This window comes from Somniosus microcephalus, chromosome 2, assembly GCF_052327205.1.
Source record: "Somniosus microcephalus isolate GS21.2 chromosome 2, FLI_Smic_1.0, whole genome shotgun sequence".
NCBI lineage: Eukaryota > Metazoa > Chordata > Chondrichthyes > Squaliformes > Somniosidae > Somniosus > Somniosus microcephalus.
The window spans coordinates 254,584,242-254,597,211 of NC_140988.1; the positions used below are offsets into that span (position 1 = coordinate 254,584,242).

The 12,970-nt window shown below is 43.9% G+C and overlaps 1 protein-coding gene across 3 annotated transcripts in view; it reads right to left on the reverse strand.

Annotated features, from left to right (window-relative positions):
- Nucleotides 1-662: 662 nt before the first annotated feature.
- Nucleotides 663-12,970, reverse strand: part of fam149a (family with sequence similarity 149 member A) — a 213,866-nt gene continuing 201,558 nt past the window's right edge. For 2 of the 3 annotated variants that reach the window (XM_085970968.1, XM_085970959.1), the window contains exons 14-16: nt 11,417-11,495; nt 7,811-7,957; nt 663-844 (exon numbers count right to left, since the gene is read on the reverse strand). In XM_085970968.1, the coding sequence (XP_085827094.1) occupies nt 765-844; nt 7,811-7,957; nt 11,417-11,495 (306 nt within the window). In that variant the 3' untranslated portion in view covers nt 663-764. Of the gene's footprint in view, nt 845-5,445; nt 6,153-7,810; nt 7,958-11,416; nt 11,496-12,970 lie in introns of those variants that run through there. The other variant, XM_085970951.1, reaches the window with a different exon arrangement.

Here is a 12,970-nt window from a genome sequence, read left to right on the forward strand (position 1 = left end):
CCTTAGAAATGTCATTTTTGAATTATAAATAATATAAATAAGAAAAGAAAACACAAGTATATGTTACACTTTAGTGAAATTATGAAGAGATGACAAGCACATGCCACAGATGTTTGACTTCTCATAAATACTGACAATCTACAAGAAAGCACACTCATCTAAAAAGGAATACATTGCATTTCTGTGGTATAACTGCAAATTGATCATTTCCCTTTACCTTGCTCATATTAAATTCAACAAGCATAAACTTTCAAGAATACAGATTTGAGTTGTTAAAGCTGTCTAGTTTCTTAATTAACACAAAATGTACTTGCAGTAGCTGCCTGTCAGGAGATTATTGAGGTATTAACTGCATGTTGGAACTAATGAGCAATTTAAGGGTAACAGAATAAAAGTGTCAGGTCACTAGTTATGATACCAGGAAACATTGCTTTCCTAGAATCCGCTGCCTGCCGTCTTGACAAATAGTCTTGTGAGTTCCTGTAAAAATGATGCTTTATTGCATAGTTTGCTGAATAGATATTAATAGGAAGACAGCTAACAGATAGTCTGTATGTCATTGATCGTTGTGTCAGCGTTAAGTGGACCATACTTTGATGCAAGCCTTCTCACCACCTGTATCTTTCACTTCAAAGCGCTCTGAATTTTCACTTTAAGTTTTCTTTTAATCAGGCTTTCTCCCGGCCCTTTTTGTGACCTGACAAAGCAGACTGTTTTCATTAATTCTCCAGCTTTCCATTCTCCAGTCTCTGGACTTACTGTACCTATGAAACCACCTGGGATCGCTTTCTGGAATTTGTAGGAAGACGACTGAATGTTTTGGACTGGAAATGGACTTGTGGACCTATAATAGACATAGACAGACAACCAAATGAGGAGAACCTTTTTTTGCCAATTCAGTTGTTGGAAAAGTTGCTAAGAGTGGGAAAGAGCAATAGAATAAGGGAACAAAGTTTATTTTTGCAAGTCAAGTACTTTCAAATGACCTACAGGTTCATTTAATGGTGATGTTAATTCCGTCCCCAAAAATGTCTCAACATCAGTGAGTGCTGCGATCTGCAACACAAGTATAATGCTGGCATTACAACATTATACAAGTACGATGCTGAGCTCTTTTTCCGCCGCCTTCGTTTCCGTGCCCACTTCTTTGGCCAAGAGTCTTTCCCCCGCACGGCTGACCCTTTCTCCCGCTTTCAGAATTCTCGTTCTACCTGAACCCCTCCCTCTGGCCTCTTACCCTCTCTAGATCTTTTCATTGCAAACTGCCACCGTGACATCAGCCGTTTCCATTTCTCTGCTCCCCTCACTCACTCCAACCTACCTCCCTCTGGACTATTGCTGTGACATCAGCCGTTTCCATTTCTCTGCTCCCCTCACTCACTCCAACCTACCTCCCTCTGAACTTGCAGCACTCCATTCTCTCAGATCCAACCCTGACATTGTCATTAAACCAGCTGACAAGGGTGGTGCTGTTGTTGTTTGGCAAACCGACCTCTACCTAGCGGAAGCTGAACGCCAACTCTCCGACACCTCCTCCTACCTCCACCTGGACCATGACCCCACTACCGAACATCAAGCCACCGTTTCCAAAACTGTCACTGACCTCATCTCCTCTGGAGATCTTCCCCCCACAGCCACCAACCTCATAGTTCCCCAACCCCGCACAGCCCGCTTCTATCTCCTTCCCAAGATCCACAAACAGGACTGCCCTGGTAGACCCATCGTTTCAGCCTGTTCTTGCCCCACAGAACTTATCTCTTCCTATCTCGACTCTATTTTTTCTCCCCTTGTCCAGTCTCTTCCCACTTACATCCGCGACTCTTCCGACGCCCTCCGCCACTTTAACAGTTTCCAGTTTCCAGTTTCCTGGCCCCAACCACCTCCTTTGCACTATGGACGTCCAATCCCTCTACAGCTCCATCCCCCACCAGGACAGCCTGAGGGCGCTCCGCTTCTTCCTTGAACAGAGGCCCAACCAGTCCCCATCCACCACCACCCTCTTCTGCCTGGCTGAATTTGTTCTCACATTCAACAACTTCTCCTTTGACTCCACTCATTTCCTCCAAATCAAAGGTGTTGCTATGGGTACCCGCATGGGTCCTAGCTATGCCTGCCTTTTCGTGGGATTGTGGAACACTCTTTGTTCCAGTCCTACTCGGGTCCCCTCCCTCACTTCTTTTTCCGGTACATTGATGACTGTATCGGTGCCGTTTCCTGCTCTCGCCCTGAACTAGCCAATTTCATTCACTTTGCTTCCAATTTCCACCCTTCCCTCATCTTCACATGGTCCATCTCCGACTCTTCCCTTCCCTTCCTCAACTTTTCCGTCTCCATCTCTGGGGATAGGTTATTGACTAACATTCACTACAAGCCCACTGACTCCCACAGCTACCTGGACTACACTTCCTCCCACCCCGCCTCCTGTAAGACTCTATTCCATTCTCCCAGTTTCTCCGTCTCCGCCGCATCTGCCCCAACGTTGCCACCTTCCATACCAGTGCTTCCTATGTGTCTTCCTTTTTCCTCAACCGAGGATTCCCCTCTACAGTGGTTGACACAACCCTCGACCGTGTCCGTTCTATCTCCTGCACTTCTGCCCTCACCCCTGCCCCTCTCTCCCGGAACCACGATAGAGTTCCCCTTGTCCTCACCTTTCACCCCACCAGCCTCCACATTCAACGGATCATCCTCTGCCATTTCTGCCACCTCCAGCGTGATCCCACCACCAAACGCATCTTCCCCTCACCTCCCCTTTCAGCATTCCATAGGGACCGCTCCCTCCGCGACACCCTAGTCCACTCCTCTATCACCCCCAACACCCCTTCCCCTTCACCCGGCACCTTCCCGTGCAAGCGCAGGAGATGCAGCACATGCCCTTATACCTCCCCCATTCCTACTGTCCAGGGCCCCAAACACCCCTTCCAGGTGAAACAGCGATTTACTTTTACTTCTTGCAATTTAGTATACTATATTCGCTGCTCACAATGTGGTCTCCTCTACACTGGGGAGACCAAACGCAGATTGGGTGACCGCTTTGCGGAACACCTCCGTTCAGTTCGTAAGGGGGACCCCAAGCTTCCGGTTACCTGTCACTTTAATTCACCACTCCATTCCCACTCAGACCTCAACCTCCTCGGCCTCTTGCATTGTTCCACGGAAGCTTAGCGTAAGCTCAAGGAACAGCACCTCATCTTTCGATTAGGCACTTTACAGCCCTCTGGACTCAACATAGAGTTCAACAATTTCAGATCATAACCTCAGTCCCTATCACATGTATATTTTTTATCCACACTTTTTGTTTGTGCTTTTTTTCCCCCACATGGCAGCTGTCTTTCATTCTGCCAGCGCAATTCACACTCCATCTAGAGCCATCCTTTGTTTCTTAACCTGTCCCATTACCACTTCCTCTTGCCTTGAATATCTCTTAATGCCTCTTTTCTTCTCCTGCCTTCCATCCTATCACAGACCTTCCCTTTTGTTACATAGATAGATACATAGAAGATAGGAGCAGGAGTAGGCCATTCGGCCCTTCGTGCCTGCTCCGCCATTTAATGAGATCATGGCTGATCCTTTAATTCAGTATCCCGTCCCCGCCTTCTCTCCGTAACCCTTAACCCCTTTTGCCCGTAGAAATATATCTAATTCCCTCTTAAATATATTTAATGAGCTGGCGTACACTGCCCTCTGTGGCAATGAGTTCCACAGGTTCACCACTCTCTGAGTGAAGAAATTCCCCCTCATCTCTGTCCTAAATGGTTTAGCCCTTATCCTTAAATTATGTCCTCTAGTTCTGTTCTCACCCGCCAAGGGAAACATTCCTTCTGCATCCAGTCTGTCTAGACCTGTCAGAATTTTATACACTTCTATGAGGTCCCCTCTCAATCTTCTAAACTCCAGTGTGTACATCCCTAAACTACATAGTCTCTCCTCATAGGTCATTCCCGCCATTCCTGGTATCAGCCTGGTGAATCGCCGCTGCACCCCCTCCATGGCAAGAACATCCTTCCTCAGATGAGGCGACCAAAACTGTACACAGTACTCGAGGTGTGGTCTCACCAGTGCCCTGTACAGCTGCAGCAAGGTATCCCTGTTCCTGTATTCTAACCCTTTTGCTATGAAGGCCAGCATACCGTTTGCCTTCTTGACCGCCTGTTGCACCTGCATGCTCGCCTTCAGTGACTGGTGTACAAGAACACCCAGGTCTCTCTGTACTTCCCCCTCTCCCAATCTATTGCCATTTAAATAATAATTTGCCCTCCCGTTCCTGCACCCAAGGTGGATAACTTCGCACTTGTCCACATTATAGTGCATCTGCCATTTATCCGCCCAATCGCCCAGTCTGTCCAAATCGCTCTGGAGCTTCCTGGTCTCTTCCTCTGAGCCCACCCCACCTCCTAGTTTAGTGTCGTCTGCAAATTTGGAAATGCTGCATCCGACTCCCTGATCCAGGTCATTAATGTAAATTGTGAACAGCTGGGGGCCCAGGACAGATCCCTGTGGTACCCCACTTGTTACTGCCTGCCATTCAGAAAATGAGCCGTTTATTCCAACTCTCTGTTTTCTATCTGACAGCCAGTTCCCTATCCACGCCAAAACTTTCCCCTTTATCCCATGAGCCTCAATTTTCCATGCTAATCTTTTATGTGGGACCTTATCGAAGGCCTTTTGGAAGTCCAGGTACACCACATCTACTGGCTCTCCCCCATCTATTCTACCAGTTACTCCCTCAAAAAATTCCAATAGATTAGTCAAGCACGATTTACCCTTTGTAAATCCATGTTGACTCTGTCCTATCCTGTCCCCATTTGCTAAGTGCTCCGCTATTTCATCCTTAATGATGGACTCCAGCATTTTGCCCACAACTGATGTAAGGCTTACAGGTCTGTAATTACCTGCTTTTTCCCTACCCCCCTTTTTGAATAGTGGGGTAACGTTAGCTACCCTCCAATCCATCGGCACTGTTCCCGAGTCTAATGAATTCTGAAAAATCATCCTTAGTGCATCCGCTATCTCTAGGGCCACCTCCTTCAGTACCCTAGGATGCATGTTATCAGGCCCTGGGGATTTGTCCACCTTCAATCCCTTTAGCTTCCTTAACACCATATCCTTAGAGATATTGATTTGCGTCAGTTCCTCCTTTGCCAATGTCCCTATTTTTCCCGATATCCCAGGGAGGTTTTTTGTGTCTTCCTTCGTAAAGACTGACCCAAAGTATGCATTTAGTTGATCTGCCATTTCCTTATTTCCCATTATATATTCCCCCGTATCTGACTGCAATGGACCAACTTTGGTTTTCACCAGTCTTTTCCTTTTGATATATTTATAAAAGCTTTTGGAGTTAGTTTTTATATTTTCCGCCAGCTTGTTTTCGTAAGCTATTTTGCCCCTCTTGATCATGCCCTTTGCCTTCCGTTGCTCTATCTTAAACTGTTCCCAATCTTCTTTCATCCCCTCTCCCATTTCCCAGCCCTTAAACTTGCTTTAAAATCTGTTCCTTTTCCTGCTTGTTTCCAGTTCTGATGAAAGGTCTTCGACCTGAAACGTTAACTCTGCTTCTTTCTCCACAGATGCTACCTGGCCTGCTGAGTTTTTCCAGCATTTTCTGTTGTTATTTCGGATTTCCAGCATCCGCAGTATTTTGCTATCGTATAATGTTGGCATAATCTTCTCATTATATGAAGCCAAATGATATTTTTAAAAAACTGACATTCTGCTGGGAAAGGTACTCAACTTAAACATTCTAAATAATGAAATATGTATGTTGCACACAGAAGTACACTGTCCTCAACAAATCCTGTATTATTCAGGATAAGATGCTTGTTAGAGGCATATGAAGGAGCAGTAAATAATGGTCAATTGTACTGACAGAAGAAAAATAGGAGGATTGTTAGAAGCAGAGAATGTAGCAAAAGATTTACAAAAGGATTACTATTGGTTATTATGGAAAATTGTCACAGATAAATGTAAAACATTAAACATGGGTTAAAATTATGGAGCATAAGTATACAATGAATTGAATCAGCATGGGGGAACTGAAAAAGGGACCTAAGGAGCAATAGTAGACATATAGGCCGTGATTTCGCCAGCAGAGGTGGGATCGCAGCGGGAGAGGTGGTTGCCGGGTTCCGGTCCTGCTCCCGGCTGCAGCCGCTCTGTAAAAAGGATTTTTCGTTAATAGGGCTTGTTAAGCATTGAGGTGCTGCAAACACTGACAAGCACTGCACAAAGGTGGACGTCTACACCCAGGCTCTCGCACGGCTCCCTCCACATGCTTATGGAGTGAGTCACAGCACGCAGGGAGGTTCTCTTCCCTTCCAAGGGTGGAAGAGATCTCCACAGGACATCAATGCAGCCTGGTTGCACATTGCACAGGAGGGCAAAAGCAGGGATGTCATCAGGAGGACCTGGCTGCAGTGGCGCAAACCTTTCAATGATCTCAGTAGATCACGAAACGTTACTGCAAAGCCACACTCAACCTCATCCTGCTGTGCCACTCATCACATCCCCATAACTCTGCCTTCCCTACCCTACTCCTGCACATCCTACTTACTTTGCACCTCCACCCATCCCTCTCTATCTACATTAAAACTTCCCCATCTCACTAGCCACCCCTCACACTTGCCCTCATCCTAATGCAATCATACCAACTAACAACACACAAGGTAGGCACTTGTGTGTTTTAGCCAATGTTTCTGTGCTGTCAAATATTGAAATCTTTATTTTTAACACTTTGCCTTCTTGGACAGATTTGTGTGCACCTTTGGAAGTGGCTTTGTGAGTTGCAGTGAATGGTGAGACATAACGGTACCCCCCACAACGGCGATAAGTGTGAAAGGAATGGCTTGGGCATTGTAGGGATGCTTTATGTTGTTAGTGTGTGGTGGTGCCAACCTGGCGCATCATGTTGCAGCCAGGGTGTGCAGCACCAAGTGAAGTAAATGTGGCCATGGTGAGGTCATCTCTGGCGTCCTGGGCAGCAATGTGGTCAGGTGCTGATGCCCTGTGCAGCATCAGGTGATTACGGAGAAGGTTGGTGTGGATGTTGGTGCTGCTGGTGTTGAGGCTGATCGTGGTCAGATCCTGAGGACCAAGGTGAGAGAGTATAAAGTGCACCCATGCTGATGGAATAGATGGCAGGTGAACTTGAGATGACAGAAACAATCAGTCAATGGTGAGAGAGGTTGTTCCAATGAGGTAACGCTGGATAGAGAGTTTGCTCCAAACACTTGCAACCTGCATAAAGCTCAATCTGTCTTCCAAATGCAGTAAGCAACAGCTTCTGAGATTAGAAAGTAAAAGCTGTGAGATGGGAGCTTTTGTAGCACATTTCAAGTTCTCAAGTAATGAGATGATTCCATGGCCATTCAACTCCTGCCCAGCTTAACAGACATGATCCCCGAGCAGCGTGGACCCTGTTGGCAAGCTGGTAAATTCAAAAGACGAGCTCAAAATTGTTGTTAATCCTCTGTTAACAAGGTCATAATGACCTGAATTGCCTCCCCCGCCGCTGCATGTCGGGTCTGCTCAGCGCTGACAGACCCGAAATTTGGTAAAGGCGTGTGGCAGCGGGTTGACAGTGGGGTCCCAACCCGCTGTGTAAAAAAAACACTTTCCCACCCGACCCGCCACCGATCCTGCCCGTTGACCCCCTGGAATATTCCCCCCTTATATTGTCAGAAAACTACATAGGTGACATTTTAGCATTATCCCAACAAAATAGTTGTTCATTAATCAAATAATACGATATTTGTCATACGAGGGAGTTACCCTGTCCTTTCCAGACATCTGATAGAATTAAAAATGTCAGTACCCCATGTTGTTCGATACTCTTCCTCATCTCCTTCAACAGGTGGCTGGTTTAATAGATGATGATGGTGATGTACAAAATCTGTGTGATAATTAGAACTAGAGGCAGAAATTCCTAGGCTGATGCCAGTCACACCAATCCCAGCGTGATCTATAAAGAAAATTCTAAAGTATCGGTAACATTAAATGACTTTAGCTTCCATTGGTAAAAATCAGTTTTAATCCTATCACATTCATCATTATTATATAAGAACTTAAGAATTAGGAGCAGGAGTAGGCCATACAGCCCCTTGAGCCTGCTCCACCATTCAATAAGATCATGGCTGATCTTCTACATCAACTCCACTTTCCTGCCCTATCCCCATATCCTTTGAATTCCTTAGTGCCCAAAAATGTATCAATCTCGGCCTTGAATATACTCAACGACTAAGCATCCAGAGCCCTCTAGGATAGAGAATTTGAAAGATTCACAACCTTTTGAGTGAAGAAATTTCTCCTCATCTCAGTCCTAAATGGCTGACCCTTCTCCTGACACTATGACCCATAGTTCTAGACTCTCCAGCCAGGGGAAACAGCCTCTTAGCATCCACTCTGTCAATCCCCTTCAGAATCTTGTATGTTTCAATGAGATCACCTCTCATTCTTCTAAACTCCAGACAGTATAGGCCCATTCTACACAATCTCTCCTCATAGGACAATCCCCTCATCCCAGGAATCAATCTAGTGAAACTTTGTGCACCCCCTCTAAGACAAATATATGTTTCTTTAGGTAAGGAGACCAAAACTGTGCACAGTACTCTACGTGGTCTCATCAAAGCCCTATTTAACTGCAGCAAGACTTCCTTACTCTTATACTTCAACCCCCTTGCAAAAAAGGCCAACATACCATTTGCCTTGCTAATTGCTTGCAGTACCTGCATGTTAACTTTCTGTGATTCGTGTACAAGAACACCCAAATCCCTCTGCATACCAACATTTACTAGTCTCTCACCTTAGAATTACATAGAAATTTCAGCACAGAAACAAGCCATTCAGTCCAACCAGTCCATGCTGGTGTTTATCCTCCACATGAGCAGCAGTCTTAATCCCAAGTGCCTGCTCTGTTCCCATGTTGCTTTATTCCTCTTTCCTTCAGCCACCTATCTAATCTATTGTCAAATGTTGGCATGGTCTCTGTTTCAATCACTAACTTCAATCACTAGTTCATTCCACATCCCTACAACTTGTGTAAAAATGTTTCTCCTGCTCTCTGTCCTATCTCTGATCTCTTACATTTAATCTCAAATCTATGTCCCCCTAATCCTAGATCCCTCGATCACTGGAAGCAGTCTGTTTCTATCTACTGTGCCATCCTTTCATAATTTCAAACACCCCATAATCTCCTCTGTTCTAATGAAAACAGTCCCAATTTTTCAAATCTTTCTTCATATCTGTATTTTTTCATACTAGGCAGCATCCCAGTGAATTTTCCCTGTAGCCTTTCTATTGCCCTATATCCAAATCATCGATATACACAGTGAACAGAAGGGAGCCCAGAACTAAACTTTTTGGGGCGCTTCCAACCACCCTGAGAAACTGCCCATAACTCCAATCTTCTGTTTCCTTCCTTCTAACCAATTATATCTTAGAACTGATACTGTCTTAGATCTTAGATATTTTAGATCTATCACTCTTAATATGGAGATAACAGACTCACGAGGAATAAATTGTATCAGTTTTTTTAAAGAAATTAATTAAATAAAATGACTCAATAAAATAAATTAACTTACAGCTGACATGTTAGCCACAGGTTGATTCCTTTGAACGTGTAAGTACATTATTCTTTAATATACACATAACTTAATTTTCATATATGTCCATTTTCTCCATATGAACACTGATGGACTGATCAGCTATAAGTTCATTCATCTGAGTCTGTAAGTCACCAGTGGGGGTCAGGTTGGGACTCCCAGTCGGATTGGGTCTGTCAGCAGTGGTCTGATGGCAACTACAGGAAACTTTGGTTTATCCGGAGGTTGTATGTCCGGAAACCTCGATCCACCGGCAGAAATCAGGAGCCATTTTGTTAGGTTTTTTTTCTTCTCGTGGCTTTTTTTTTCTTCTCGTGGCTTTTTTTTCAACAGTCAGGCTCTGGGAAGTCTCTCTGAAGCTGTTGCTAAGCTACAGAGACGCTTCCAAGGTACGGGCCGACTGTTTAGAAGCTGTTGCTAAGCAACAGTGTTTGTTGTCAGATACGGAGATGAAAACCTCCGTATCCTTCAGAATTAGCGCTGGTTTGTCCGGCAGTTTTGATAGATCGGCAGCAGCTCGGTCCCGTCGGTGCCGGATATCACAAAGTTTCCTGTACCAGCTGAACCCACCTAAATCTGCCACCGTTACACATTGTGGGTGTTTGTGGGCTAGCTCCCTGGCCCAAAATAACAAGACATTTGTGGGCATACTAATAGGATCTCAATAAAACAGGACTAATCTATAAAGCAAATCTTTTTTGGACATTTTGGTTAAGCTTTGCACATTCCACAGTTGGATGACCAAAATATTCACTATTTGTGTTGGTTGTACAGGTATGTCAATTTAGGTGCTCAAGAGGTATGAAAGCAGCATTATTACAGATGGATTCTGGTTGCATGATTTCCTTTCACCCTTGCATGTTCCGATTATGTAGAAACTTCAGATGCTAAATGTTGTGCATCTTCATTTTTAATCCGTGTTTGTTATTTTCTACAATAAATGGGCATTTAATCCTGTATTCATAAAATGAGAAAAATACACCTCTTACATTATTTTTAAATGTTTTTCAACATAGTATAGAAATCTAACTCTAGCCCTCAAAAGCTCAGCCTGTAGATAATCCAATTAAAAATGTAGCTGGACTATTTAGTGTTGTAAACAAGACCAAGCAGTGACACTTATCCAAACTTCCAGTCTTGGCACATTAGAAATCATTTGTACAAAATCATGCTCCTGGCAATGAGCCTTGCCAGCCAGTAGAGCATATTTGAGCATCTATTGTCCATGATTTTCTGTCCATTATGTCTGAATTCCTGAAATACACTCCCCAGGGATGAGTCTCCATGCTGGGAGCATGATTTGGACCTCTAATATGTCCCAGTACCAGAAGTGCACTATCTTCTTTGGTAATTCTTTCATTTCCATGTCAATAACTGGCCATATTTACTTAGGATGCTTGGAAATGTCTTTATTAAAGATTCTAGTCACTCTATTAGGAAGTTTGCTTGATGTAATCAAAATGGTTGGATAATCTACACATTATTACGACAAAAGCATTTTTCCCCAAATTTTCTCCCCTCCTTGCTAAGGTGCTGTTCCACAGGCGCCAAAAGACCACAGGTACCTCAACAAAATGGCCACCCTTCATTTCTAAGCCTAGAAACTGAATTTTGGCAGGGCATTAAACTGTGGAGATCATTATAACTGAGTCCCATTTTGTCTGCACCCAATGTTCAATTGTGCACTTTCTAGCGGGGGTCATTGGATAGCAGTCAGAAGATATTATATTCTGAAGGTCTGCAGTGAGATTGCTCTAGAATTCACACAAATACTCCCCAGTTTCTGATGAAATATGCTTAGCAGAGTGCTGCTTGTTTACCTGTAAAATAAGCTCGCCCTGTCCGTGTATGGCTGGCGTAGTCCATTGGTGTGAAAGACCGTTTGAATGGTGTATCAGACTGAAATATAATACATTTTGCAACAGTTAATGGTCACTGTAATCAGGTCATTCTAGCTCAAGTTAGAAATTCCTGATTTGAAGAAATCATCCACTCCAATATAATCATGGTCTATGAGGCTGCTGCTATCTTTTCAACAAAGATGTTTTCAAAGAGTTTAAACAGTACATTGTTAATACAGCAAACTGATTGGAGTCATATAAAATTGTGCTATGAACAAAATATCAACATACTCTTTATCCTACCATTGAACAGCGTCATTGATAGCAGTTTAGGGTAGGTTGAACTTTTGAATTAATTAGTCATCTCTTTGATGAGACAACAATGTACTATTAAAACCAGAGCAAAAATACTTTAGCAATTATACATATATATATATATATATAGCACCTTTCACAACCTCATGTCATCCCAAAGCACCTCACAGGCAATAAAATACTTTTGAAGTGTAGTCACTAACTATAACGTAGGGAAACATGACAGATAAATTGTGCACAGCAAGGACCCACAAACAGCAATGAGATAAATGACCAGATCATTTGATTTTTGTGGTGTCGGTTAAGGGATGAATGTTGACCTGGAAACCAGGAGACCTCTCCCTGCTGCTCTTCAAATAGTGCTAAGTAATCTTTCATGGCATGCACTGATGTGTCAGCCTAGATTATATGCTTAAATCTCTAGAGTATGGCTCAAATCTACAACCTTCCGACTCAGAGGCAAGAATGATACTACGGAACCATGGCTGACACCAATTTAGACACTCATTTAATTTCTTAAGCTTTTCCAACACTTTTGTCCATAGGATTCTCTGCAGTGGATTCTTGTCACTAATGACATTACTGTACTAGAAACTTAAAAATACAGAAAGTTCTACAAGCTGACCTTCCTTTATTATTGGTGGACAGAATGATGCAACTAGTTAGCATACAATCTTTCACTATGTGAACTGGGTTTGAATGCACCCCAGATTCATAAAGTCTCCTCTTTTCTGATTGCAAATATCCTATGTGAAATGAAAATTTGGACAGTCTGAACCTCTGTGGTTGCAGGCACCAAATTAACAATCTTAGTCAAGGAGACTAGAATGAGAGTAGTGTGGGAAATTGAACACTTCACTCTTGTGCAATAGCAGTGCACCATAGTGGATTTAAGGCACATTGTTGAGGCAGAGGAAAGTGAATGCTTTGCTCTTCACCTGCCTATGCTGTACCTGGCCTGATAGTGTGCAATATTGACACTGGGTGCCTAAAACAGAAAACAGTACCATCTACAAGATGCACTGCAGCAACTCACCAAGGCTTCTTCGACAGCACCTCCCAAACCCGCGACCTCTACCACTTAGAAGGACAAGGACAGCAGGCGCATGGGAACACCATCACCTGCAAGTTCCCCTCCAAGTCACACACCATCCTGACTTGGAAATATATCGCAGTTCCTTCATCGTTGCTGGGTCAAAATCCTAGCTGTCCCTCCCT